This window comes from Streptopelia decaocto (assembly GCF_964273445.1).
Source record: "Streptopelia decaocto genome assembly, chromosome: 1".
In the NCBI taxonomy this organism is placed as follows: Eukaryota; Metazoa; Chordata; class Aves; order Columbiformes; family Columbidae; genus Streptopelia; species Streptopelia decaocto.
In genome coordinates, this window is record NC_138663.1 from 142,919,840 (window position 1) to 142,946,929 (window position 27,090).

Sequence of the window (27,090 nt, forward strand, 5' to 3'; positions counted from 1 at the left end):
TGCCTAATTAGAATTACTTCTGTAAGATTAGTTAGGAATTGTGTCTTGATACAGCAAATCTGCTGCACCCTCTGAATTCATTGAGTGTCTGTTTGGGGATTGAAGGCCTCTTTTCCTGTTGTTTTCCTGCTTTTCAAATAATAGCTTTAATGAAGTGATACTTCTGCTAGAACAGTATACCACTTATACCACTATCTTGTGCCTTAATATCTGGGGAATATAAAAATGGGTCTGCAATCATAGCTCACCTTGTCTGTTAAGGATCATTTCAGCTGGATGACTTCTTCATATACCAGGGAAGGGGTTGATGCTCTCGTCAATCTTCCTTTCCTGCCATCTGTCCATTACCCTGGGACTGATGTTCCCAGGTGCCTGCCTCCCCGAGAGCTACATCTGTCCTGCCTGATGGCTGGTGCCAGTTACTCTCCTGCACAGAAACAATGGAAAATAGAGGTGTGGAGAGGTAACTAAGTAAATGAGGGGCAGCACAGCTAACAATGGCTGTTTTTTCCATGGCTTCATGCCCATCAGTTTGTCCTCTGGAGACAAAACTGATGGAGTTTCCCATGGAAGCTTGTCTCCTCCTGGGAGCCATCTCTACAGGATGGTTGCTGACCACAGTCTTTTTTTTTTTTTTTTTTAATTTTCCCCTCCCTGCCTTCATGATGCTTCTGGATACAAAGTATCTCCAATTTCCCTGTGAGACTGTAATGGAAATCGTTAAATTCTTAACGCATTGGCTTCCTATGGGGGCACCCATGAGCAGCAGTGTAATGCGAGCTTTCTTTACCTTAGGTGAAAATAAAAGCCTTTGTAACAGAGCCCTAAAGAAGGTGTATTGTACTGTGTTACAGTTGTTTTTAGAAGTACAGAGGCATCCTATGATGATAAACTACTTTGTTCTACGAAGTGTAACTAAATAGCAATTTTTGTTGTAGTTATTGTGTCCATCTTGAGAAATAAGTGATTTCAGCCTGGTTCCAAATCCAGGACAAAACCCAAGTATTTTACTGCATTTCATTTGGGCCCATAAGCTGATTTCTTCAGAAAAGCCTTTAGTTGTTGATTTTCTTACCTTGGTTGATCTATGAGACAAGTCCTAGGAAGGATGGTGTTCTGTAGCAGCAGAGAACCCAACCCGAAGCAATCACCTTGCCAAATGCTGCCAGCCTGGCCTCCATCGATCACGAGAGATTGGTGCTGCAGCTTCTCCATAGACGAAAAGGGTTTTCAGTAAGGCACTTCTCCTCCTTTTATTTCTTACTTAGATTGCACAGCTCTTTAAAAAAGACATTACCACGTGCCTAATATCATGAGATATAGGGGAGGCAATGAAGGCACCTGTGAAATATTACTTTAGCAATAATGTGCAGACATACTATGCTTGAAAATAATACTACTGCTAGTTCTAAAAGCTGAAAATTTTACTTTTATGATGAATATTATAAACGTGTAAAGGCTTGCTTATACTTATGACAAGAAAACAATATTTTGTTAGATAGAATGTAATTTAAAATATGTTATGAGAATTTACATTTTCTAAAAAAGGAGCTGCCAAATCAAATTAGTTTTGAATTCAGGAAATCTCTGTTGAGGGATTCAGACAAGCCATATGGTACTCTCTTCAAAACATCAAGGCAAGGGAACTATTGTGTGGGCTTTTATCACATTTTAGTCATTTTGAGAAGAAAATATGTTTTAATATTATTATTATATGTAAAACTGATCATATTGCAATTTAATGAGAAAGAAATTGCATATACCTAAGATAAATCTAGATAATGAAAACCTACTCACATGCATTCAGCTTGATTTAAGGTGCCTTGTTTTGACTGTAGAGTACTGTATATATTGAGGGCTTTTTAAAAATAGCTGTGATGGATATTAATTTTCTGTTGGACTCATTTCAGTACTGCAGCAGCCAATTTCAGATACTTACATGGACTATCCAGAGAGGAAAAATAATTCTGGGAGCAGCTGTTGGTGCACAGAAGGCAGGTTCAGGTGTGATGCTACTTTCAGGGACTTGTTGGTATTTCAGCCTCAAAGCAGAGGCATGATGCATACTAAATGGTGCTTTAGGATAGCGCCAAGGGTATAACATGAATGGTGCTGCAGAAGCCCTCTTACAACTCTGCAGCCTGGTGGTCTGTCACCCGATTCAAAGCTTCTTTGTACCAGCTGTCCATCGCTTCTCCCTACCCGTCCTGGTCTGCCACAGCTGGCAGCCCTCCTCACTGTGGTGGGCAAGGTGTTGCATGTCTGCTGACCTTCCCTGTGCTGTTTTAAAACAGATAAAAGCAGTTACATTAATGGGAAAGTGCATTGAGTTTCACTGGTGAAAACAGCAATCTGTAAGTGCAAAGTCTGAGATTTCTAGGCTGTTACTTACTTCTTTTAAAAAAGATAATTTTGAGCGCTGTTTCTGTAGGTCCAGGTTCACAGTCCTTGTGTGCAGAAGCTGTGGGTCCCTCTTTAAAGGTTGCCGTCCTGCTCTTCACAGGAAGGAACAGCTGGAGACCAGCTGGTGAGCAGGGCCTAGGCTGAAGACCTGCTCTGGAAGCTATACCTGGTGCCTGCATCACGTCTCAAAACCCAGCCTCTTCACTCTTCTGTGGTTCGGTTTAGGCCGTGAACATCTGTCTTTCAGACTGAATTTGCATAGCAAAGGCATGTAAGAAAAAGAAGAGCATATAAGAAAGTTAAATAAAACAATTCAGCCTAAAAAGCTGATTTGTACCTGTGAGAAGCTAAAGGCAGCTGCTGCTTTGCTGGAGGGTACAACGGGTTACTCTGGGGTTTGTATGTTTGCGTATGTGATGAGACTGGTTTGGGGTTTTTTTTAGTGTGTTTTGTTGGTTGGTTGGGGGTTTTTTGGGTTTTGTTTTTGTATTTTTGCAAGACCCAGTTAAGACCAACCTAAAATTAGATTCGTTATCCCAAATACCACTGGTTCCCCCCATGCACACACAACTGATACAACACATGTTGGGAGCTCACACACATGCCGTGGCATCCCTCCGTTCTGTCAGACAAGCCAATAGTGACATTTCTGCAAGGTCCCTGATCTCTTAAAAGAGGCAACTTCTAATGACTAAAACTTTGGAAAGTCACTTTTATCTTCCCTGTGCGACATTTGTTTCCCATTAATTTAAAGTAAAAAGGCTTGTTGTCACTATCAGGGCATTAAAAACATACATCATTCCCTGAGCTGTTCAGACGTGGTCAAAGCTCACATAAATAATTCTCTAGCCTTGGTATTTTAGGAAGGGCACCATCTGGCTCCAAAAAGGAAAAAATATTCCAGAACCAATAATTAGTTTTCAGGATTTCTTCAGAATAATTAGGTATAGGAGCTTTTTTTTAATATGTGTGCTAATTAGTGCATGTTTTTACAGAAGCTGGAGACTATTAAAAAATGTTCTGCTTCTTCACAAAAGACACAAGAATAAATTTTTGTCTTTGGGGAGCAGATCCTTTGCCCCACTGAGCCATCCTAGCACCTCTCCTGATGCTAAGAGATGGCTTGAAGTAGCTGTGGGGTTGTTTTGGCCTTTCAGAAGTGTTTCCTTCCAGGTACTCAGCATGATCTCATTCCTCTTGATACAGAGTAGGGGTTAAGGAGTTCTGTAGGTAGTGGGTGCTTCAGGAGTCCCCTCAGACATGATGAATTTGAGAGCCACAGCACAGCTGGACAACTTGTGACCGACTGACTCAGGGATGCTTTAACTTTCCAAAACCTGAAGGAGTCCCTTTCTGGGTCCTGGGCGAATGCTGTTTCTCTGCAGAAAACACAAGATGGCTCATAGGAAAGAAGTAAGGTGCCTCTGATTTGCTTTGCAGTACTGTGGTATAAAGCTGTGCAGGAAGGCTCTGCCCTTCAGTACGTGATCTGCTTCAACCCGGCACTGCGGTAGCTTGTGTGCTTGGCCAACATCTGGGCTACGTAGCAAACACCTTGTCTTCAATAGCTGTTGCAAAATGGTAATGCTCTGAGTACATAATTAGTGTCAAAAAATGGATAACTAGCAGTGTGCAGATAAAAGGTCCTGCCACAAATTACAATAACTCAGGAGACCCATCTTCTGTGTTCCTGCTCAGGGAGAAGTGGTGATCTGGGTGGCAGCAGTGCCTAGATAAGGAATGGGTAATTATGGCCTAAATATGTGGGTCAAAGCAGCATGCTGAACCATACTTAAAAGTGCAGTTGAGCATTAATGCCATTTACAAGAGCATAATCCACTGCAGAAGCTGTCATGCTAACTAAAACACAATTGCCTTCTCCACAAAGAGTTTCTGACAGGTATATAGAGAAAGTGGCTGACTTTCACACCAAGATATGTTTACAGAGCTTTTCAATGACAGTGTAAGTGTGGCCACTCGGTGCTGGAAGCCACACATCTAACTGAGATGGGTTGCTCTGAAGGAATTGCTGTTTACTCAACCATTCACATAGAAATCTAAAATTACAAGTATCCAAGTCTGTGCAGCTGCTATAGTTTCTGATATTGCTGTTCAGGACTATGTCAAAATGATTGGCATGTAGCAAATGCATTCCCTAAAGCTAGCGTAGTGTTTTACCTGGGTGTTCAAAGTTCCTCTGTTCCTGCAAACCATGTGCCAGGTTTTATTTGTGGCAGAGGCTTGTGCTGCATGCCTGGAGCTGGGGGCTCACTAGGCAGGGGTTACACTCTGGAAGTAACAGTGGCTCCACGGGGGTCCTGAAGTTCTCCACTGAAGGCTGGGCTAGGCTGAGTCACTGGACGGTCAGTTGATCCTGCCTCTTTATTTTATGGGGTCCTGGACTTTCAGGAAGTTACCACAATATATATAATAATAGGGAGGGAAGCCTAGACAGCACAACTGTTTTCTAGTAGTAATGCTGATGTTTTGTGCCCCAGTCCTCATGTTGTAGGACTGTTTGTTCTTGAAGGCAAATATGTGTATAAATATTTGAAAATTTGAACTTCTGTATTGTTTCTGTTTGCACACACTTCCAGTAACTCTTTGGTACCTGTTTGAGTGTAAAAATGTCTGCTGCTGCTTTTAAACTTTATAGCAATAGTGTATTGGCAGAAAGCAATGCCTCAGTTTAAAATCCTAGAATGTAACCCGCATATTAATTTAAAAAATGAACAGGAGCCATACTTTGCATTTTCTAACCCTTTGTGGTTTTCTCCAGAGGGCAGCTGAGACTTACAGCAATTTGTTCAATAACTGGATAGTACCTGTATGTTCTAGTGTTATATTATATTGGAAAGTTGCTGTGAGTCCATCCACCAGATTTGAGCTCAGGTTGAGTGATCCTTTTGAGCATTGTTTTATATATGCAGCATTATATTAATATTAAGCAATAGGAATTTTTTTTGTAAAAATAATAAACAATTTATGCAAAGAAGAAAAGTATTAGCACATCAGATGCTAGCTTATATATGCATGTACGTATGTAATTACATATGAGGTGGAAACAGACCCCAAGGTTTGGCAACATTTCATACCATCACACATGTCAGTAATACCCACAAGTAGAAATGATAGGCACTGAAGTCACACCAGCCTTACATATTTCCATATCCGTGGGTCTGTGTTTCACCATTGAATATGAGTTTGTGTAATGTTAACTCTTTTTATATATAGTTTACAGTTTGTGCTGCTGACACACCTGTTAATTTTCAGCATATTGGTTAAGAAAGGCAGGCAAATACAAAACTTTTAGAATCAAAGGTGATGTTGATTTCTCCCATTGCTGAAAGTGCACATTTGTTTCAGCTCATCCTCCTACAGCAGGAGACAGTTGCCAGTACCAGGGCTGGCTACAGGCATCTGTGAAATTTAAAAAGCTGTGTCTGTGAGGAGCCCATTAAATCTAAAGAGAACCTCAGAGGAGCTGTCAGTCACTTATTTTAGCATAAATCACAACGATTTATAGAATTATACTTTCAATGAGCTTTTCCCCCTTGCACCTATGTTATTGTGCTATCAGAGAAATGATAGGTCTTGTCTCCAGGTAACAAAGACCTGTTGATGATTTGAGGAGGCTATATTCATCTCATCTGCGTCGCTTTGTCCTCTCTCTTATCAGTAGGGAACGCAGTTGGAAAACAGACAGAGCAGCCAAAAGCCTGTCATCAGCTGAGGGGGTGTCCATCCAACCAGAGCCATCTGATGGCACATAAAGCTGATGCTTTCCATTTACCAATCTACTTCCCTAATTCGGAAGGGCTGGACGTTTTCTGTTGAAAGCATGTACAGCATTTTCCACCCACTCAGCATTATGGAAGGATAAATCTGTCCTTTATCTATGCCCTTTAAAGTTGGAACTTCTGTAAGGCTTTTTTTTTTTTTTTTAAGAGGTGATTAGTGCATGTTTTTCTCCACAAATAAATGAAGCTCGTTCACTGAAATTAATATTGCGTACACATTACACACATTACAGTCACAGGTTATTATTTGCTCTGTTGGTGTTTTCTAGCTGATTTCTTTGGGAATAACAGCTAAAACCAACAAGCAGCACATCTGGTAAGTGTGACTGCAGTAGGGAAGTGTGGCAGGACACTGCCTGTTAATTAACTGTGGACCCCACAGCCTTGATGAAGGGTAGGTAGGAGGAACATGTTTCTGTGATACACAGTATTGGATCCATGATTTCAAGTGCCCATCTCGGCAGAGTGTCCGTGGAAGCTGCATGGTGCGCTTCTGCAAGTTGCCCGTCATTCTTGCATTCACCAAATATTTCTTACTTATTGGAGTGTACAGTATTATTCCAAGAATACAGCTGAAGCCTCTGCAAATGTTTCAGGGCACTGATAGAGAAGCAAAAATGGTAACTTTTCTGTACAGATTCATCTCTGCTTGCTGGAAGCCCTGTTTGCTGTGGAAGGGGATGCTGATAGCAGATAGCAAGCCTGTGGCAGAAACTGGGGATATGAACCTTAGGATAGTTTTGCATGAGTAAGCAAATGCCCAGATGAATGTGCAAGTAATGGAGAGAGTTAAGTTTGCATATCTGGAACATACTCAGTAGCAGAGATCTGGCCTTTTTTGTTTGTTTTAGGATTACTTGACAGAGCAAACCATGATTTGAAACAGAGGAACAGCAAGCATGGTTAAAATAACCTACATTATTGAAAACTGTCAGGCACTGATTTTCAACTTGGAAGGATCCTAGACAGACAGAAAGGAAGTGCTGCTTTCTGTAAGGAGGCTTGTGGGCAGAACACAGACAGCTCACAAGAGGAAAGTGGTCACAACAGCGTCTGCTGCTGAGATTCCTTTGCATAGGACTGTGGCGGCATTGATTTAACTACATTAGTTTTTCTAATTTGTTGTGTTACCTTGTTTTTCCTGTTTTTTTTTTTTTTCCATTGCATGTATTTACTTTTAACTAGAGTCATCAGTGATTTTTTTTTTCCCTTATCAAGAAATTTAGTATTTTTTTAAATTACCTTCATAGTGGGAGGTGTGGATAATTCCTGTCTGCTACTGTAATGCAAGCCTTAGATTTGTTAACCACGCAATTTTCACTAAGTGGAAGTAGAAAAGGTGCAGAAAGCAAGCGAGGAAAAACAAGTAGTTTTAATGCTGCTGTTGGCTCTGCCAACATGGCCATGGAGCCTTTCCATGTATTTGAGCAGGTGGGTTCAGGGTCAGACTTTCCTATTATGCTGTAGTCTTTGTGTGCACCCTTGCATCTGGCCAGTGCCAAGGGGAAGAAAATGCTGTTTATTGGCTGCTTTTCTAAAGCTAGGGTCTTGCTTGTACTATTTTTTACTTTGTTTTGATGCAAGATTTGGAGCATAGATCAATAAGGCATGCATTTTGTCGTGCCTAACTCCTGAAACAACTGTATATGGAAGGTCCATCAGCTCCTTGTCCTCTTACCTGTTTATGGATCCTCACAGACCAAAATCTAAAGGGTTGTACTTAAAAGAAATACGTGTATATAGACAAGCTAGCATATACTTTACTAGGATATGTGGACCATAATGTGTGTGAAAGAAAACTTTTCTTTCCCCTCTGTTTTCCATAGCTGAAGAGAAGGACCCTGGGTCAGAGATTCAGGTGCGCTACTGTTTTTTGTCAAATGGTGATCACAGTGATGTCGCAACATGGGGCTGAGATTACACCTTCCCAGAAACAGCAGTTGACCAAGTGGGATGCAGCAGCCACCTCCTTGTTGTCTTGTGGTTGGTTCTTCTTGTTGGTTTAGTCCTGTGCTGGCTCATGGGAAGAAGTTAATGGCCATGGTATGAAGGGAGCCCAAGTGTCTCACCCTGTGAGAAACAGTCCATTGGCTTCCTGGTGTTCCTGGAAGGAGCCAGCAGGTTTGGGCCCCCTTTGCCATCTCCACTGTGGTGCCACCAGGATTGTAGTCCCATTTGCCAGGCCTCTCGCTGCATTGAAGCAGCAGGATGCACGATGGGAAGGATACAACTGGCAGAAGTTCAGCCTCCTTTCTCAGAAGGTCTTCTCCCTTGGTGCACTGCCAGCTTGGCATTGACTTAAAATCTAGGATGAAAGGGCAATACACTCTTACTTAGAGTACCGAAACAAAATCTCTCGTAGTTCTGATATGAAAAACATATGCTGTTTAGCCTTTTATTCAGCATTTATGTATAAATTATGTGTTTTTTCTGCACTGGTAGCCTGTGGGGAATATTGATTCATGCTGTCAATATTGAGTTATGAAAAAGCAAGAGGAACAGCTCTTTGTTTAGTTTGCTGTTTACTGATTTTTTTTTGTTTTAAATAAAAAAAAGGATTAATAGCGAAATGTAATGGGGGATTTTAGATAATTAATTTTGAGCTACAGGTTTTATTTGACTTAATAGAAACTTTTATGTCCCTTTAAGCTATTTGATACACAGAAGCATTGCTGACTAGCATAACGAGAAGATAAAAAACAATTGGAGTAGTTAGCAAACAGCAAAGTGCTTTGGAAGGGCAAATGAGAAGCAACAGAAGAACACTGCAGGAGCAGCCAGAAGCTAACCTCTGAAAGAGTGAGAAGTTTCACCAGGCTACAAAGGCTTTGTTGATCCCATTTTGCCTAATTAGGTATACCGTTTAAAGTTGAAACTCGTTGCAGTGTTGACTCAAAAACTGTTTTCCCACATTTGCTGCTCATCTCTTGGCAGATAGCTTGTATCATCAGACTTTAGTAAGCTACAACTCATTTCCCTGGCAGATGTGCTGGACCATTTGTAAAAAAATTGCACCATATGTTGGTAACTATTTTAATAAATTATTTTCAGTTTTCCAGTATGTTTAAAAAAAATTAATTATACTTGCTTTAGTCATGGCTACATCTTGAACAGAAGTATTTATAAGAAGATATATTGGCCATCTTAATTCTTCCTCTGAATTATGACAACTATTCTAAGCAATGTTTTGTAAAAAATTGCATCAAAGTAAATCAACAATGGCCTTTCAGCTGCAGCATCAACTGTGGGAAAGAGCTTTTTTACCACCTTATGATGCTTATAAAAAACACAGCTAGGTTTTCTGATGCTGAACACAATGTCTTTTAATGTCGTTCCACCCAGATCTTGTGGAAATATTATCTCTGCTAGCCTTACACTAGTTCAAACATTTTTTAAGTAGGTAGATTTTTTTTTCTCTAAAAGTCCTATTTATAAATATTTGCTTGGAAATGCACTACATTTTTTCCTACTTACAGCAACACCATTGTATATGTAACTCTTTAAAACCTGTAAGATTTACTCAAAGGACCTGAAAATTTAAACCTGTGAATCAGCCTGGTTTTGGATTAGCACCAAATGCAGAAATGGAGTTACATAATTCTGAGGCAAAAGCTAGGATTTCCATAAAATAGTGCGACTGGAAGGCCATTGAAATCACGGGTGATGTTTTGGGATGGTGGTTTGTGGAAAGAAGCTTAGGACTTTCCCTTTGAAAGGAAAATTTTTCTATAACGAAGTCCATGCAGTACAAAGGCACTGATGGCTTTCATGAGTTTTCCCTCCAGTTCTTTAGTAGATTTTGGAGCCTTCCTGATTTAAAAGGGACCGGATTAAAAAGCAGAGATGCACTTACTGCTGCCAAACAAACCAGAGCTTTGCTGGTCCCATTTCAGGGTATTGGTCTTAGCAGTTCCCTTTGTCTTCTTGGAGCTGAGCATTGGAACAGAGGCTGAGGTAGGAAGGTAGGAAAGCTGATGTGCTGACACAAGTAATTCATTTTGCAGTAGCGTTTTGCAACAGTTACTGAGCTTTGAACTGATCATTTGGTCTCAAGCTTTGCAGAAGCTGATGCTAGGAACAGCTTTTTTATGTAGTTTGAAAGCTTTGCTGACTTGGAAAGGAGCATCTCTTTTACTTTAAATGACAACGATAATGCATTTAATGATGGGCATTTGAATTTTAAAAGAGTATGACTATGTACAAATTTCTTTTGCATACCTATCAAAAATTCTAGAAACTTTTTATGATTATGATTACTGCTGTGATTATTGCTTTACATATAATATTTAGAGTTCCTCAGCTGATAAAAGGTTATTACTCATCATTATTTAGATGCAATCTAGGTGTTTTGGTACATTAAAACTGAAGCAACTTTTTTTTCTGTATGTTCTCCAGTGCGTTCCTTTAGCAGCCAGGATGATGGATAATACTCAGATAAATGCTCAGTGTGAACCTCCCTAGGGTAAAGCTTACAGTAATGATTCCCCCCTGTAAACCATGCACTGTAGCATCAACCACAAGCCCATCTGCTCTTGCAAGGACATAATTTTCTGAGACCTCTGCCTTACAGATTGAAATTTCTCTGTGTCTTTTCAAAAGCTTGTGCTAAAATCATTCCAAATCAAGCTAGAAGCAAAGCTTACAGGAAGGGAGCGTACAGATGTGAAAGTTGTATTCTGGTGTGGGAAACAGCCCCTGAAATACTGAAACAGCTGGATATTTTGAAATCTTAGAGCAGAAATAGCCCTCAGTGAAATAAACAGCATTTGCGTAGTCTGGTTTGTGAACAGGCACACAGCACACAATGTTTTAATTTGGTCATGTTGTAGGACCTTGAAAACTGTGGTTGAGGTTCTCTCTGGGATTTTGGACCTGAACTCATGGAGGCCCCAGCCTTAGGGTCACACTTGGGTCACGCAGAAAGCCACGCTATGTGCTTCTGTGGGAAAACTGTGCATGACTGGTTGAAATATAGAGCAAAATGCCAGTGAGAAACATGCATTGTCCTCTGTCTTCGTGACCAGAGATGGGGGGGGGGGCGCTGAGGATTTCTTTATTGATAAGGTGACAGTGCCTATGCAGCCTTGGTCAGATGGGACAAGTTATCTCAGCTAGTTTCTAATTATAGCTTGTTTCTTTGTACTGATAAGGAAAACATTAGATTTGTGTGGAATTTAAAAGGAGTAGAAGCATATTAGTTGTTCAAGTTCATAGGAGAGAGGATTTCCAAAATGTTGATGTATTTTCTTCATTATTTTTTTCTCACTTGCAAAGAGAGACTCTGGGTGTTTTAAACAAGCATAATGCTTTGCGTAGAGTAACAATAGCTGAATTCTGCTGGTGTTTAATGCCTGTTCTCCGGCTCTGGTGCTTTCAGTATCTCTTTAGCTTTAAATACCCTTCCTGTTTCCTGATTTGTACTGTACTCATGCCTTGATGTTGCTGAGTGCCAAGCCCCATCTCCCTAATCTGCCCAGTACTTGCCAAAATCTGTGTTAAGCACATGAGCGCTTCTGTTTGTGTGGCCACTTGCGTCTTTGAACTGAAGTAGGTGTTTCTTTGGCTGGATCATCAAAAAAGAACTGAACATCTTCAAGAGTCACAACCATGCTTTGAGTTGGGTCTTAAAAAACAAACAAACCCTAATTGTGCATTCTCATTCAGTTGTTTCACATCTCCAAAGAGCTCAAGTTAGCAGTGATGATTTGAAAGGGTAATTGCTGTCCATTGCATCAGTACTTATAAAATGATAAAAGGTTGTGGTTTTTTTTCCTTTGGTATTAAAATTGCCTGCACTCTAATATTATTCAGGGTTTAAAGCTTATTGAAGGAATGCTGAGATAAAGTGTAAGAAAAAACCCTCAGCAAGTTCTGTTATGTGTTATGTTGTTTTACAAGTGTATGTTGCATTAAATACTGTTGAATATGTTTGTCTGCAGTTAGTTTCCCTCTTGGATACTGTTGATGATTCTCTTCTAACTAATAGTCCTTTGGAAGTCCTAGTCAGCCATGTGTGGATTTGTTTTACTATTTAAACAAGTAGAGATAAGAAACAATACACTATTTATATAACCTGTATCAGATAACATATCCATAAACACACACTCTTTTGTCTTTAATCATATCTGTTTGATGAAGATAATCAATGTTTGAATTTTCTTGGAAGTGTTTGCCCTGCTTCCCTATTTTGATGCCCAGCATATGAAGCAAGGAATGATTGTAACCACCAAAATGAGATGGGGTCTGTCATATGCATGAATTCTGATAACACAAGCATTAGCATTTTTTTGCTTGCTTTAACCAGTCTTTTGATGTCCTGAAGTGTATCCTGTGTTTTCTGGGCTATGTCAGAAGATTAACGACCCAGAACACATCTGTGTGAGCTGTGTGTAAGAGTACCTGTTGTAGCTTTTGCAAAGAGGCTTGTTTTCAGGAAAGTGGGCTGGATCACAAGGCTTACTCAAAACTGAGCAGTGTTTGGCTCCCAGGCTGTTGTGGCTTAACAGAAAGGATTATTAAAGTCCCATTACATCCACACAGGACTTGCTGTTTTTTCAGCTGACTTTGTCAGGCTCAGGTAGGGAAACATGAGATCCATTACGTTTGCTGTATTTTCTCTTCTCTGCTCCCATGATCAGTGTTGTGAATGTCTTGAAAGTTTACCAGATTTCTTACTGAAAAAGCTATTTTTGCCAGGCAAGGAAAAGAGAGGGAGAGAAAGTAGCTAAAAGTTGAGTCCTGTCTGAAAAGTCCCATTTCCATGAAGCATGGAAGGTAGCCAACTAGCTGGAAAGCAGCTTTGCAAAAAAGGTGTGTTGGTGGACACCAAGTTGAACATGAGCTGGCGCTGTGGCCTTGCAGCAAAGAAGGCCACTGATAACCTCAGCTGTATGAGCTGTATTACCAGCAGGTTGAGGGAGATCCTTCCTCTCTGCCCAGCGCTGGTGGGGGCATATCTGGAGCAGTGTGTCCATTTCTGGGCTCCTGAGAACAAGAGAGAGATGGAATACTGAAAAAAAGTCCAATGAAGGGCCATGAAGATATTGAAGGGCCTGGAGCATCTCTCACATAAGGAAAGAATGAGAGAGATGGGAGAAGGCAAAGACAGATCCAGTCTCTTTTCAGTGTTGCCCGGTGGCAGGACAAGATGCGATGGGCACGAACTGAAACACAGGACATGACTCTGAACATCAGGAAACACTTTTTTTCTGTGAGGGTGACTGAGCACTGGCACAGATGGCCCAGAGAGGTTGTGGAGTCACCATCCTTGAGGATATTCAAAAGCTGTTTGGACATGGACCTGGGCAACTGGCTGTAGGTGGCCCTGCTTGAGCAGTGATGTTAGACTAGATGACCTCCAGAGGTCCTTTCCAATCTTAACTACTCTGTGATTCTGTGAAGTCTCCTAATTTTTTCTCTAAATAGGTCTTTTAATCAAATGGAAAATTTTTCAGTGTTAAAATCCACCTTAAGGCATTATCAGAATCAAGAGCTGCGACAGTATATACCTACTGTCGGGTGTTGTCTCATTTATTCAAAGCTGGATAGTTTTTTCTAATATGTTTTTCATTGCACCAGCAACCAGCTGTCATTCATATACTGCTTTGTCCTTAAAAAAAAAAATAATTAAAAAAAAAAAAAAAAAGAAAAAGGTACAGAAAAAGTACTGTTAGTAAAAGGTGACTTCCTGATGTGACACAGTTATTGTTTTTGTGAAATGCTGATGTTTCCTGGCTGGTACCTAAATGGATGCTCAAGAGGACCTGCATGTACGTTGTACACCTGAATTCCTTTTAGGAAGTTGTAGGGAGGACAGAAAGAAAAATCCACCTGTTGCTACTTCAGAGCTCGTAGTTTCCAAAGTAGGTGCTAAATAGACATAATAGCTTTTCGGTTTGGACACTTCAATTTCAGAAGCTGCTAACTGACCTCCTTGGTTTTCTGCTGATGATTGCTGTAAAGAACAGTAGTGGCCAACATGTCCTGCTGTTCTCTGGTCATGAGACCTTGCTCCTTGGGTCCAGAAGATGTAATGAAAAGCACCATTGCTGAACCCACTGGGGCAGAAGCATCAGCAGTAAAAAATTAGATGCAGAAGGAAAATACAGGACTTCTTTGTAGGTGTAAAACACCATTTAAATCGTTGGACTCCAGGGTATGGAGGGAAGCTCAGCTGCCCAGTATTCCAGTGCTTTAGTAAGTGAAGTAAGCTGTGCTGTGAGGCACACAAGCTGGGGAAGACGAATTTCAAGCAGTACCTCAGGTGGTAGTCATAGTTTTCAGATACAGGTTTATAGTCTCCGTTGGATCTTCCATCTAAAAGATGTTTGTTCTGTTTTACATTTGTTACAAAAATTTTACTCCTAAGCACTTAAAAAAGGTGTTTCCAGCAAGAAAAATATTCAGTATTTCAAATGGCAGGCAGAGGAGATAAACATGGCTACTCTCCACACACTTGCTACAGCTTTTGTTATTTCATTGGAGAAAGAAAGATCAATTTCCTGATTTTTAGATATTCACCTTCTATCCGTTACTGTTATATGACCCTGTTGATTTAAAAGTAATAGTCTAAATTATGACCTGCAATCATATACTCTTGGCAAGGATCTAAAATAACAACAGCCCCTCCTCTTTCTTTACACCTCTGATCAAGTAGTCAGATCTTTTTGTCACACAACACAAAGAAGGATGCCAGTTAGCACTGCCACGGGGACATGAAAAGTAGTGTAATTAACAGCATTAACACTGAATGCTGTCTCAATTTGTCAGTGTCCTATGAGGATTTTTCTCTGAGTCATAAGACCTCCTGGTGCTACTGCTTTCTTCCTGTGTCTGAACCTATGTGGAAAGGTTTAATCTGACTTAAAGCAGAGTTTCTTCAGCTCTGGATCAAGGAGGAGGAAATTAGTTAAGTCACCTCAGACTGCTCGAACGTGTATGTAAAGACACAGAATCATATAATGTCCTATGTTGGAAGGCACCCTCGAGGATCATCAAGTCCAACTCTTGTCCCTGCATAGGAACATTTTTACAAATATGTAAAGGGTGAGTGTCACGAGTATGGAGCCAGGCTCTTCTCGGTGACAGCCAACAGTAGGACAAGGGGTAATGGGTTCAAACTGGAACACAAGAGGTTCCACTTAAATTTGAGAAGAAACTTCTTCTGAGTAAGGGTAACAGAACACTGGAATAGGCTGGCCAGGGGAGTTGTGGAGCCTCCTACTCTGGAGACATTCAAAACCCGCCTGGATACCTTCCTGTGTAACCTCATCTAGGTGTTTCTGCTCCGGCAGGGGGATTGGACTAGATGATCTTTTGAGGTCCCTTCCAATCCTTAACATTCTGTGATTCTGTGTGATTCTGTGACAACCCCAGTAAGCTGGATTAACCTGGTAAGTATCTGTAAGTCATAGAATCATTTTGGTTGGAAAAGATCTTTAAGATCACCAAGTCCAACCACTAACCTAACTGCCAAGACCACCTCTAAACCATATCCCTAAGAACCTCATCTATATGTCTTTTAAACACTTCCAGGGATGGTGACTCCACCAGTTCCCTGGGCAGCCTGTTCCAATGCCTGACAACCCTTTCCATTAAGAATTTTTTCCTAATCTAAATCCAGCCTAAACCTTCCCTGGCACAGCCTGAGGCCATTTCTTCTTGTCCTATCACTTGTTACTTGGGAGAGGAGACCAACCCCCTCCATGCTACAACCTCCTTTCAGGCAGTTGCAGAGAGCGATAAGTTCTCCCCTCAGCCTCCTTTTCTCCAGGCTGAACAGCCCCAGTTCCCTCAGCCGCTCCTCATAAGACCTAGTTCAAGTGGAGCTTCTTCTAGTGTATGTAGCATGAAATCCTGCCTCGGAATTAGTGTCGTTATTAACAGCACTGGCTCAATTTTAGAAGACAACATCTGAAAATCATGCAGGAGAGCTGGCTGAGCTCTTAATTAGCTACAGAAAGGTGCATCAGAAATACAGCAAGGCAGGGCATGATGTCTAGAGATGACTTGCAGTCATCTACAGAGGCCTTTGCACCCTCCTGCAGTTAATGAGATACAGTGGCCTTTGCATTGACCCTGTGTTGTGTTAGGGCGTGGAGCAATTTGTTACGTACTTGTACATCCCGCTTTCATCTTCCTTTTCTTAGAATGAGCTGGAAACTATGTAAAGGGCTCTCAGAAAATGATGATTGATGGTAAACACTGTCATATAGTTAGGTGGTAATTTTCTTCCATTTTGCTCTTCATCCCACCATTTTACAGATATATATAATAGCAACAGAGAGGGTAATTTCTGAATTTTTTTTAAGGTATTTTTTTTTAGTTTTGTTTCTTAATGTATAGGTTTGCAAAGTTGTTTTGTGGAGGTTACTGCAGTTCTTGCTGTGAAAGCCTGCAGTAATCCAACTAGTTTACACTCTCTAAATGTAGTAGATTTGTTGCTGCAGAGGTGGGAGGAGGAAGTTTTACAGTAGGGCCTCTTGTATGCTTCTAAGGACTATTTCTCTGTACTTAAAGTAAAGCCTGTGCCTTTCTGGTTCTGTGTTAACAAATCCCTAGAAGACCGTATGATTTTAGTTTAGGCAGAATTTATGGCAAGACATAACTTTGAGGGAGAGTTGTCTCTGCTCTTCAGATGAAAGAGTTCTAAAATCAAAGGCCACTCTTTATCAGGCTACTCATCAATAATGTCTTTCAAATGTTAAAAATGTAAATCCTTTCCAGAAACAGTTTCTTTCACTCTTGTGAGGCAGTTTGTCAAGTCTTTGCTAGTGTATACTTGTTAGTTTAGCAAGTTGCAGGGATTAAAGGGGTGTTTAGGAGAGAACAACCTTACAGATCACACAGAGTCATTTTGTTTTCCCCTAATGACAGGGGAAGTCTTCTAGCAGGAGGAGTAGTTTCTCTTTTCCATGTGGTGCAAAATACTATTACAGAATTTCAAATTACTAAATGACACTTTACTGGAATTTGAATGGGTACTAACCAGCTTTCTACTTGAATATATATTTGCAAGTCTTTTGTAATTTTGCACCCATGGGAGAAAGGAACCAAAAGGACTGCTTTTTCTAGTTTTAGCAGAAATAAAAATTTAGATTCAACTTGCAAAGCCGAAGCTTTATTGTCCCGCTCCTAGAGATCAGAATGAGGATGAGTGCAAGAGAGGGCCAGGGGAAAAATTTGCTCCAGCTTTGAATTTCACTTCCATTTATAGCTTGACTTCATGAAACATCAGCGCTATTTGCATAATATTGAAGTTAGAGTAGGTCTTCAAAAAAAATTTTGTTTCATTTTTAGAGATTGCACTTACTCAGCACCATCTAGTGGACCAACTGCTCTTGTCATTTAGAAAACAGCTGATCTTCGCAAACCATGCAGCCAATTAGATCATGCAGTCCTTATAGTGTGAATGATGCACCTAAAATATGTTTGTGACTAATTATGTAACAGAATCAGAAGAAGATAAGACTTTTTCAGTTGAAAAGGAGTGGTGTGAAGAAAAGAAAGTTTAAGATATGTGTGGCTATTGCTGCCTGTTATCTCCTGCATTCCTTTAGTTCCTCAAGCTCCAGTGGTTCCCTCGAGACTTGGGAAGAGATAAGGGGTCTGTGGTTCCAGTCTTTTGGGGGTCCATGGGGACAGGTTTGCTTTTTCCAGCTCTATCAAGAAGGGCTAAATCTCTGGAAAAATTAATGTCTCTAGAAGCCGAGGTGTTTCTGCAGCCCTGGCTACATTACCAACACGCTACTGCTCTCTCTTAAATAAGGTTTATTTGGCAGTAAGCCTTTAGTTTTGTAGCTCCAGTTGCAAATGAAAGGAAAGCAAAGGGGGAGATCCAGTGTCTCCGGGCAGAAGACCCTGACAAAAGCTGCAGATGAGTGGGTGAGAGCAGGCAGCCACTTGCTCAGTGACACCAGGCAAGCACCAGAGGCAAAACATCCCGCTGGTGTAAGGAGCAGCGAGTATCACCAAGAGCAGGGCGAACTACAGAAAACAGGAGCGAAGCGAAGTTGCATTATAGAAAATGCATAGAGTTGTAACATCTTCTCCTTTAAACTTCCTTGCATTTTAATGTTCATCACATTAGGGCCTGTTGTTTTCATTCAATTCACATGTTTTGGACAATGAATATAAAGTGGGTCAATTTTATTCTGTAAATTTTTATGTATTAGCACAATAACATTGTGCTGAGTTTTTCAAAAAAAAGCTGTTCTTAAATAATTCGTAGAAGTATTTTACTTTATTTTTCCAAAATCTAAATGTGCGGACTACTTTGTTTCCCAGGTTTAAGGGAACCCAGCACTTAAATAAGTCTCTCTTTTCTATGAAGCACAGCAGTCAGAACATTGCTTGTCCGCTGGCCTCCTCACAATGCTGTGTTGCAACATAACCTGTCCAGGCAGAAGCGGCTGTTTTTTTTCAGATGAAGAAAATAAAGGTTTAGGGATTTTCCTTTTCAAGTTTTAAGTTTGGGATAATAGCTGTGGATATCGATTGTAGTGTACATGTTCGTCCAGTTGTGTGGGTGCAGTCCTGTTTGAAAATCTACTTAGTTCCCACTGACTGCAGCAGAAAACATGGATTCAAAAAGATCATAATGTTTAGGTAAACAAATCCTGTTTTGTCAGAGGTTTGGGGATAAATTCTACATGCAGGAAAATACCCATTTACAAATGAGGTGGCTTTGCTTTTGTAATAGCTGTGAACCAAACATTAGCTAGTATATAGGAATTCAAGAAAATGCTTCATTTTTTTTCCTCTCTGTTTTTCCTCTAGCTCTGGGATTGTACACAGTAAATGCAGTATATGGAGATACTATCACTATGCCTTGTCGTTTAGAAGTACCAGATGGTCTTCTGTTCGGAAAATGGAAATATGTAAGTATAGCTTACCTTTACATACACTAGAGCTGGTATAAGGAGACGTGTATTTATTCTTAGTGTGTGAGATTACAAGACTCTAATCGATAGGATTTCTGACTCAGATACAAAGACATTCATTCCTGTGTTTTACATAAGACTGCAAGATTCCAATCTGCACAATTTCTGCCAAGCATAGATTAGAGGTTTGAGGAATTAATCTCATTGTTCAAGAGAAATAATTATTCGGGAGTTCTCTGCCAACCTGTATTAGAGATCTGGCATGTTACTCAGTGGTGTCTTACTTGCTTGACAGAGCCGTCATTGTACATTTGAATACTTTTGAAGCAGGCTGTGCTACGTCCCTGGCAAAGTGACGTCCCTGGGTCTGGTTGATCTGAGAGTCACAGAATCACAGAATGTTAATGATTGGAAGGAACCTCAAAAGATCATCCAGTCCAATCCCCAATACTGCTTCATGCTTCAGTGTGTTTAATGCACGACGAAGAAGAAAGCAGAGCTGACCTTAGTAGAGTTGCTGGTGGTTTCACTCTGCCATTTCTAGCACATGGAGAACAGAGACAAAACTGGCAATGCTCTCCTGGTTGTCTTGGTCAGCCTGCAGTGGAACACCGCAGGATGCACTTCTCTGATATGCCATCAGTATCCAGGGCCAAAAGGAGAAAAAGTGAATCAATGTCAAATGAAACCTGGAAGCATATGTGGAAGAAAACATCAGGATACCAAAACTTTTTTGCTTCTCAGACTGACTTCAGGACAACTGGTTTTCCTGCTACTGTAAAGTTCATCTAAATCTCGTGCTCAAACCAAGATGTTACCAGCAAGAACAGATGATGTTTACTCTGACAGTGGATCTAAAATTACATAGTTCTTTCTTTTTAAATGGCATCCTCCAGCCCATTTTATAGCAGGCTGATCTGTCACTGGGGATGTTTCATAATCCCACTGGCTTCTTCCCTGGGACCTGGAAGTTTGCAACTTCTACAACCCTCATCCACTCAAGAGTTCCTGCTCCACAAACGTGTTTTGGGAAACAAAATCAGAAGTCTGTGGAGGATGTTTCCTTAAAAGAGACAGTGGAACTATTTAATATAACCATTCAGAAGATGCAGTGCCTACATTTTGCAATGTGGTTTTTAGTCTGCTAACTTTTTTTTGGAAGAAGCCCATCTGTATGAAGATGCAAAGCTATTTTGAGAAAAATAAATGCATTATCTCTTTCTGGTGCATTTGGATTGCTCATCTCAGACAAGTACCAAGCAGCAAATGGAGACATTATAGCCTCTCCTAAATAGAAAGGGACATGAAACGTCAGAAAAACGTCTCCAACTGGCATTGTATGAAATTGTTGACACAGCCCATACAACCAAGTGAAAGTGATACCCATTCTCCCAGGGCAGCTCCCAACATAGCAACAATTTTTTTTAGCAGCCGTAAGGTTTGGTTGTGTTTTTTTTGTTCAGGTGATTATTTCATTGGAAGAAGGAGGAACTCCCATTTTCTGCTCTGCTGCGTTGGGAGTAGCAACTCGCGTTGCTGGTGGGAGCCCAGGAGTGTTGGGAGACTTGCACCATGGCAGGAGCCGGTGTTGCTCCCTTCAGCATCTACCTGTGTGTGCTCGTGCACTGGGAAGGCTTGTGGAGTTAAGAGCTCACTTGCACTTGAAAGCCAACTTTGCATGTATTGAGTCAAGGCAAAGCTTGCTTTCTGTGTGCTAGACATCTCGAGTAGTCTGAGAGTGAAAAGTGAGAGAGGGTGAAAGCCTCCTGCTCCCTTCCTGGCTCTGACACCACTCGTCTCTTGTCACAGCATCATCATGCTTTTGTGGGCTCTGCAGTCAAGCTGAGATATTGTGCTGGGAACACTACTCACATCAGTGCTGCAAGGTGCAAAGGATAAAAGGGAATGAAAACCCCTTCCAGCCCCCAGCACAATACTGTACGTGAAGATGGAGTCAACCTTTCACCTCACTTTGTTTAAAGGCAGACAATGTGCGTCCCTGCTCTGGCGGTGGCAGGGCAGGGGAGGATGAAATCCTGCAGAACTCAGCCTGTAACTTTGCCTTGTATGAAAAAAAGTATTTTATATGGTAGGTTTGTGCAAGGCTGTCAACTTCGTATTCCTTCTTAGGATGGCAGCTGCATACTTATTAATATAAGGATGATGTCTAGAAAATTATATTTTGCAGATTATCCTGAGATGCATAAATAACAATATTTGATTTTATGTATATTCCCATGACACAAACTCTTGGGTCCTTTAAAAAGAACGGAAAAAAAAAAAAAGCTGAAAACTAATTTAGAATAAAATAGGCAGTTGTGCCTGATTAAATCCTGCATTTGCAGTGGAGTCTGAATATCCCAGACAAACAATATGAATATGTAAAACAATCATGAAAAAAAGGAAACTGGAGCTTTTGAGCCTAGCTCATGAATGCTTCTATTTCAAATACTTTTTCATACACAGAGTGGCAGGTGGTGCCAGAACCACCAGCTTTCATCAGAGAAAGCCCTATGCTTTGCTGAGATTGAGCCAAAGGATTGAAATTATTTCTACTGATGATATTCTCAATGTGTACCACAGCAGTCCTAAACTAGCTCTTGTATTACACTGAATTCCTTGTTTATACAGCAGAAGGTAATCAGGAAAAAAGCCATCTGATGTAGTTTTCACATTTTTAAAAATTATTGATTTGTACAAATTGCAGATCTTCAGGAATTTCTAAATGACTGTTTATGCAAAATAGAGGTGTGTGTCCTTTTATTACAGGAAATGCCAAATGGATCTCCAGTATTTATTGCCTTCAGATCATCAACAAAAAAAAATGTACAGTATGATGATGTACCAGAATACAAAGACAGATTGATTCTCTCAGAAAACTATACATTATCTATCAAGAATGCAAGAATCAGTGACGAAAAGAGATTTGTATGTATGCTAGTTACAGAAGATGATGTTTCCGAAGAGCCAACAATAGTCAAAGTCTTCAGTAAGTAAATCTAGTTGTTACTACCCTTAACATTCATCAACATCTGAATTGTGAATTACAGAAACTTTTGTTTAAGGGAGAGATTAAAGTCAAGAAAGTAAGTTTGGCTGAGTAAATCACTAAGACTAGCAAATTTCTGCAGCTTTCAAAAATGTATTCTACTGGTGGCATTTACGTAACAGAACTGCCTGCACTTGCAGTTTATTCATGATAAGTGCTGGCTCAAAGAGAATTTTAGGCTTTGATAATGATTCACTTATGTGATGTCATTTGGCCTTGGAAATGAAAAATGTAAAATTAGTACTGATTATTTTCCATTTGTTCTCTGAGCGAATTTTTTCTGCAGGAGGGAAGTATTTAACTGTGTGCAGTCTGCAGGGGTAGATCAGTGGAGAGGTTTAAACCAGCTCCGAGCAGCTGGGATGCAACCATATGAACTGTGAGTAAGCGAGTGAGAAGCTGGAAAAGAGGTTGCTAGCCTCAAATGCCTATTTTGTCCCCTGCTGAACTATCAGGAGGAAGACCAGTCTGCAGTTCTGTTTTAGAGCACAGAGAAGTTGATTAGCATTTGGTATCACTACAGACCGATCGCAAGGCTGATCCGCAGTGCAAACCCAAGTGCTCAGAGGTGCAGCCTTGCTCTGAGCTTGCACAAGAGTATGGACAAACCTGGCCTCTTCCTAGTGCTGATGCAGAGCAGACATGTAATCCCTTGAGCCCTGGCTCAGCTTCTGAAGGTGTCTCTTCCTCCTTTTTAGGGGCACAGGTCTGCTGAGGTTAGTGTTTGTAACCTCAAGTTTGTATCCCTGTGACTGCAGTGGATATCTTCCTCAGCTTCATGGGTTTATATGGCTTTTTTGGGGTTTTGTTGCTCTTCAGAGGTGTATTTACACAGTCAAAATAAGCCTCTGTTGTGGGAGGGCAAGCCTCTGTTGCAAGGATGGGCAGTTTCAAACAGATCATGCTTCTGCTTGGAAAACATTAATTCGTATTTTGGAAGGGCACCCTTACTCTTCTCCCAGGGAGAAGGTGTCAAGGAGTTGGTGGTGTCTAGGCAGAAGTTTGTCCGTGGCATAAATGAGCTTGAAGCTGAATTAGGAGTCGCCAGTGATTCCTTTCCCTCATTTTGCTTTCGGTTTGGCTGCAGGAACAATGGGATTAATGACAACAGGGAGGAGTGTGCTCGGAACACGCAGTAAACACAGTGCTTCAAAGGAAATGACAAAGAATTATCCTGTTTACTCACTGCGTAGCAGTAAATATGTAGATGAGACAGTGGTATATGGTGAAACAAAATGCTAAGTGCTTGAATTACTGCGTACTGTACTAAATATTAACACAATGCTAACTCAGCCATGGAGCACAGCTTGTATGTTTTATTGTATACATTAATACTAATAGAGAAAGCTTCTGTTTACTAAGGAAGACAAGAATAGAGGATGCCACACATGCAATATGGCCAACTTAGGACTGCAAGAAAAAATTACCTTTGCAGTTTTTCATTTTGAGTTCACAACTTTATTTAAGGTTCTCTTAACATTTCCTTGTGTTTAACTTCCTTGAGTCTGTTTTTTGAGGTTTCATTTTTTGTTATTGCTTGCTTGCTTGGTTCTAATCAGGAAAGAGTTAAGAGTAGCCTGCTTCATGTATTTAACCAGCGGAGTTTCTAACTCCTTGAATCACAGATACGGAGCTAGGCTGCAGCAGTGCAAATCCTCATAAACCAAGAGTCTTGTGTACCCGACACTCATCTGTACCCCAGAAGTTGTGACTGAAGATGAGTTTCACTGGAGCTTGTCATGTCCTGAGCTGTGCTACCTGATTAACTCAGAACTAATGATCTGAAATGGCTCATTGCACAGGTACAGCCTGCTAGTCCCACTCGCTGGACTACTTAAACAAGCTCTACCAGCTTTCCAGATGGATCCTGTCAGTTATTTTTGTTTCTGGAGTTAAATGGCCGGTTTCCAAAGTGGAGCAGCCCAGCAGACATGAGCTGCTGTCTGCTACACTGATGCTTGACTTTTGCAGGCAGTGAGCTCTTTTCCCCCCTATTATAGGGCCTATAGAGAATTGCAGAGCACTCTGGCAAGCTCTTAAGCCAAGAGATAAGCAGTGTGCTGAAGTTGCAAACCCACCAAAGTGGGCTCTGCTGCTGCCAAGTTTAAATTTTCTTCTCGCTTCAGATGCTGAGCTAGTAAATGCTAAATAAGTCTTTTATAGTGAATTACCTTGGTACATATGCTGCGGCTGTGGAAATCTGGCGGCACGCATCTGCTTTGGGAGGGTGCTCCGAGAGAGGAGGTGGTGGCCTCTCAGCAGGAGCACCGACTCCATCACCAGAGTGCTCATGCAGGAGGTTCCTCCCCTTCCCTCGGCAGCAGTGTTGCAAGGGGTGTCCAAAGCACAGAGCAGGTCTTCTCAAAGCAGTCCTGGGGCAGATGAGAGATGAAAGGAAGCAATGCCAAGGTGGGGGAAGGTGTTCTGGTTTGATCAGGTGGTGACTGTGACAGGCAGCCTGTTTATGGGACTTGAAAATCTGAACCAGAAGGCCTGTTAATGGTCTTGCAGAACCTCATTTACTTGAATTGACATGAAAAAGCATTGTTCTTGGCAGATTCTTACAGAAAATAGGTTAACCTTTTTCCTTTAAAACTAACAAAAGAGAAATAAACATGTACTTATCTTCGAATAAAATAATCTTTATTAGCCCTTTGAAGAAATTGTGATGGGTTTTGTATATGGCTTTGACTTTGGTTTTGGTTTCTGCCACAGGCAAAGTTGTTTGAAAGTGTCAAATGAATAGCTTCTGTTATTGCCTTTCACTTTTGGGCTCTTCTTATTGCATCCTGGTGTAGTCTTCCAAGTGAAGAATATCTGTGCATTTGTGTGCACGCAAGCACAGGCGCACACACGTGTGCACATGTACACAGAGCGGGATGGACTAGTCTGGAAACATGTGTCTTGGTGACAGCAGGAGCAGTACACCTGCACGTTAGCAACATCATCAGTGTGTAGAGATTTTGGCAAGATGGTGTCAAGTTCACTTTGGGCTGTAATTGCTGACACACATATATTATTTCATAGGGAGCTTGATTTCAGAAAAAGGTTGTGTGAGCTGGCATGGTTAAGGATGTTTCAGTCTGGAAAAGTATATACCATGTATGCTTATTTAAGCAAGCAGTATAGCTAGGGTGTAGAGACTTTCTTTGACTATATAAACATTGATTTATTTTTTCCCCTCACTCTTCCCCTCTTATTTTGAAATTATGGGCAAAACTGTCTCTTTTGGAGATAAAAATTTGCATTCTGGGCTTCAGGCCAAACTATTTTAACAGACAAGTTATATAGTCTCTAGAAAGTAGTTTTTTATGATGGAAACACTGATAGATTCTCCACTTTGGCAGGCTAAGAGGTCCATCTACCATAATAAAAGTAAATAAGAGGACATACTGGCACTGAAGAAAAAGTTACTTTTTTTTAAGAGAGTCATAACTATCTCAGAATCAGTTGAAGTAATTATACTTATCTGTATCATCTGAATTTCTTAAATGTAACAGTCCCAGTTAGGAAAAATAAACATTGGAAGAATGATTAGGTTGAATTTGTTCCTTTATAATGTGACAGCTCAGCTACAGTTATATCCACAGTAAAGCCGCTTTTCTGTTGCTATAGTTTCTCCTCTACTGGTTCCTTCTCCAGCGTGTGTATCATATAAATCAGACAGATCAGATCAGGTTCTCTCCTCCCAGGTGCTGAACTAGTCTGCCTGGCTAAAATATATATTGTCAGAATGCATGGAATCCATTATGGAAGGTATGACAGATTTTAAGATGATGATTTTTCCTTTTCAATCCATTTGTTAGAAGTATCTCACTTTTTCTTCTTTTAATGGCAAAGTGTAAGTAAGAAGACTATACCAAGCTAGATTGTTCTATTTAATCTCAAAGTCCATGTGTCTTTTAGTAACTTGTTGTTCAAACAGCTGTTTGTGCTCCCCACTAGTACTTTTATCCTATTTATGTTTTAGAACAACCCTCTCAACCAGAAATCTTACATCAAGCAGACTTCCTGGAAACAGAGAAGCTACAAATGGTAAGAGCAGTGTTCTCCCTCAAAGTTATGTGCCTGATGGTTGCCTGAAGTCCCTTTGAAGTTGAGATGGCAAGAGGTGATGGGGTGAGGCTGAGAGCGGAGGGTGCGTGTGTGCACCCCTGCCTGTGAGAGATCACGGTCTGTAACCAGGCTGAGTGCAGAGCAATTCCCTTCCCACTACTCTGTTAGCCCTGCCTGATTCCGCAAACATCCTGATCTTAGACCCACCACCAAACCCTCTTCCAAATTTAACCTAAGCCTTACTGGTGGGATTTGTCCTATTTAAAAAAAAAAAAAAATGTTCAGGCTAAACATTTGAACTTTCTAGAAATTGTTACTCAAAGCAGCATAAGCGAAAATAGAATTACAGTAAAACATAGTGGAGAAAAACTGACTAATTCCTATGTGCTTTGCAGCTCGGGGAATGTGTTGCAAGAGATAGTTATCCCGAAGGCAATGTTACGTGGTACAAAAACGGCAGAGTTTTGCAGCCGGTGGAAGAAGGTACGTTTCAGTAATGGCCAACGTCCCTGAATCCAGAGAGCGGTGCGTGCATTAAGAACTGTGTGTGTACGAGTTGCTCTAATTTAGTCTAATGTATTGCACCTCTGAGGAGAATTACTCATATGGAAAGATAAAACTGGAGGGAAACTTCTAGGACTTTCAGAGCACCCAGCCTATACCATATGATTTCTCTCAGTTCCAGCTTTAAAACCACATCATGGGGAGGAGGGTTGCCTTTGTTAATGCTATTGCAAAGCTATTCTTGAGCCTATGTAGCTAGTAGAAACCTGTATCTAATTTCCAACTTGTTATAAGGTATTAACTGTCTCAGTTTCACACCTGTCTAATATTATGGCTTGGACAACATAGATCATTGTCTGCTTATACAGGTATTTATTTTCCAGGATATTTAGGAAGA

At 40.8% G+C, this 27,090-nt stretch overlaps 1 protein-coding gene across 3 annotated transcripts in view; it reads left to right on the forward strand.

The window, feature by feature from the left end:
• ALCAM (activated leukocyte cell adhesion molecule) overlaps nucleotides 1-27,090 on the forward strand; it is a 135,035-nt gene that overhangs the window by 79,567 nt on the left and 28,378 nt on the right. For all 3 annotated transcript variants that reach the window (XR_014185185.1, XM_082063248.1, XM_082063247.1), the window contains exons 2-5: nucleotides 18,981-19,081; nucleotides 21,854-22,073; nucleotides 26,104-26,168; nucleotides 26,585-26,672. Coding sequence is in view for 2 of the 3 variants with exons in the window: in XM_082063247.1 (XP_081919373.1) it covers nucleotides 18,981-19,081; nucleotides 21,854-22,073; nucleotides 26,104-26,168; nucleotides 26,585-26,672 (474 nt within the window). In the remaining variant the exon portion in view is untranslated. The remainder of the gene's footprint in view (nucleotides 1-18,980; nucleotides 19,082-21,853; nucleotides 22,074-26,103; nucleotides 26,169-26,584; nucleotides 26,673-27,090) is intronic.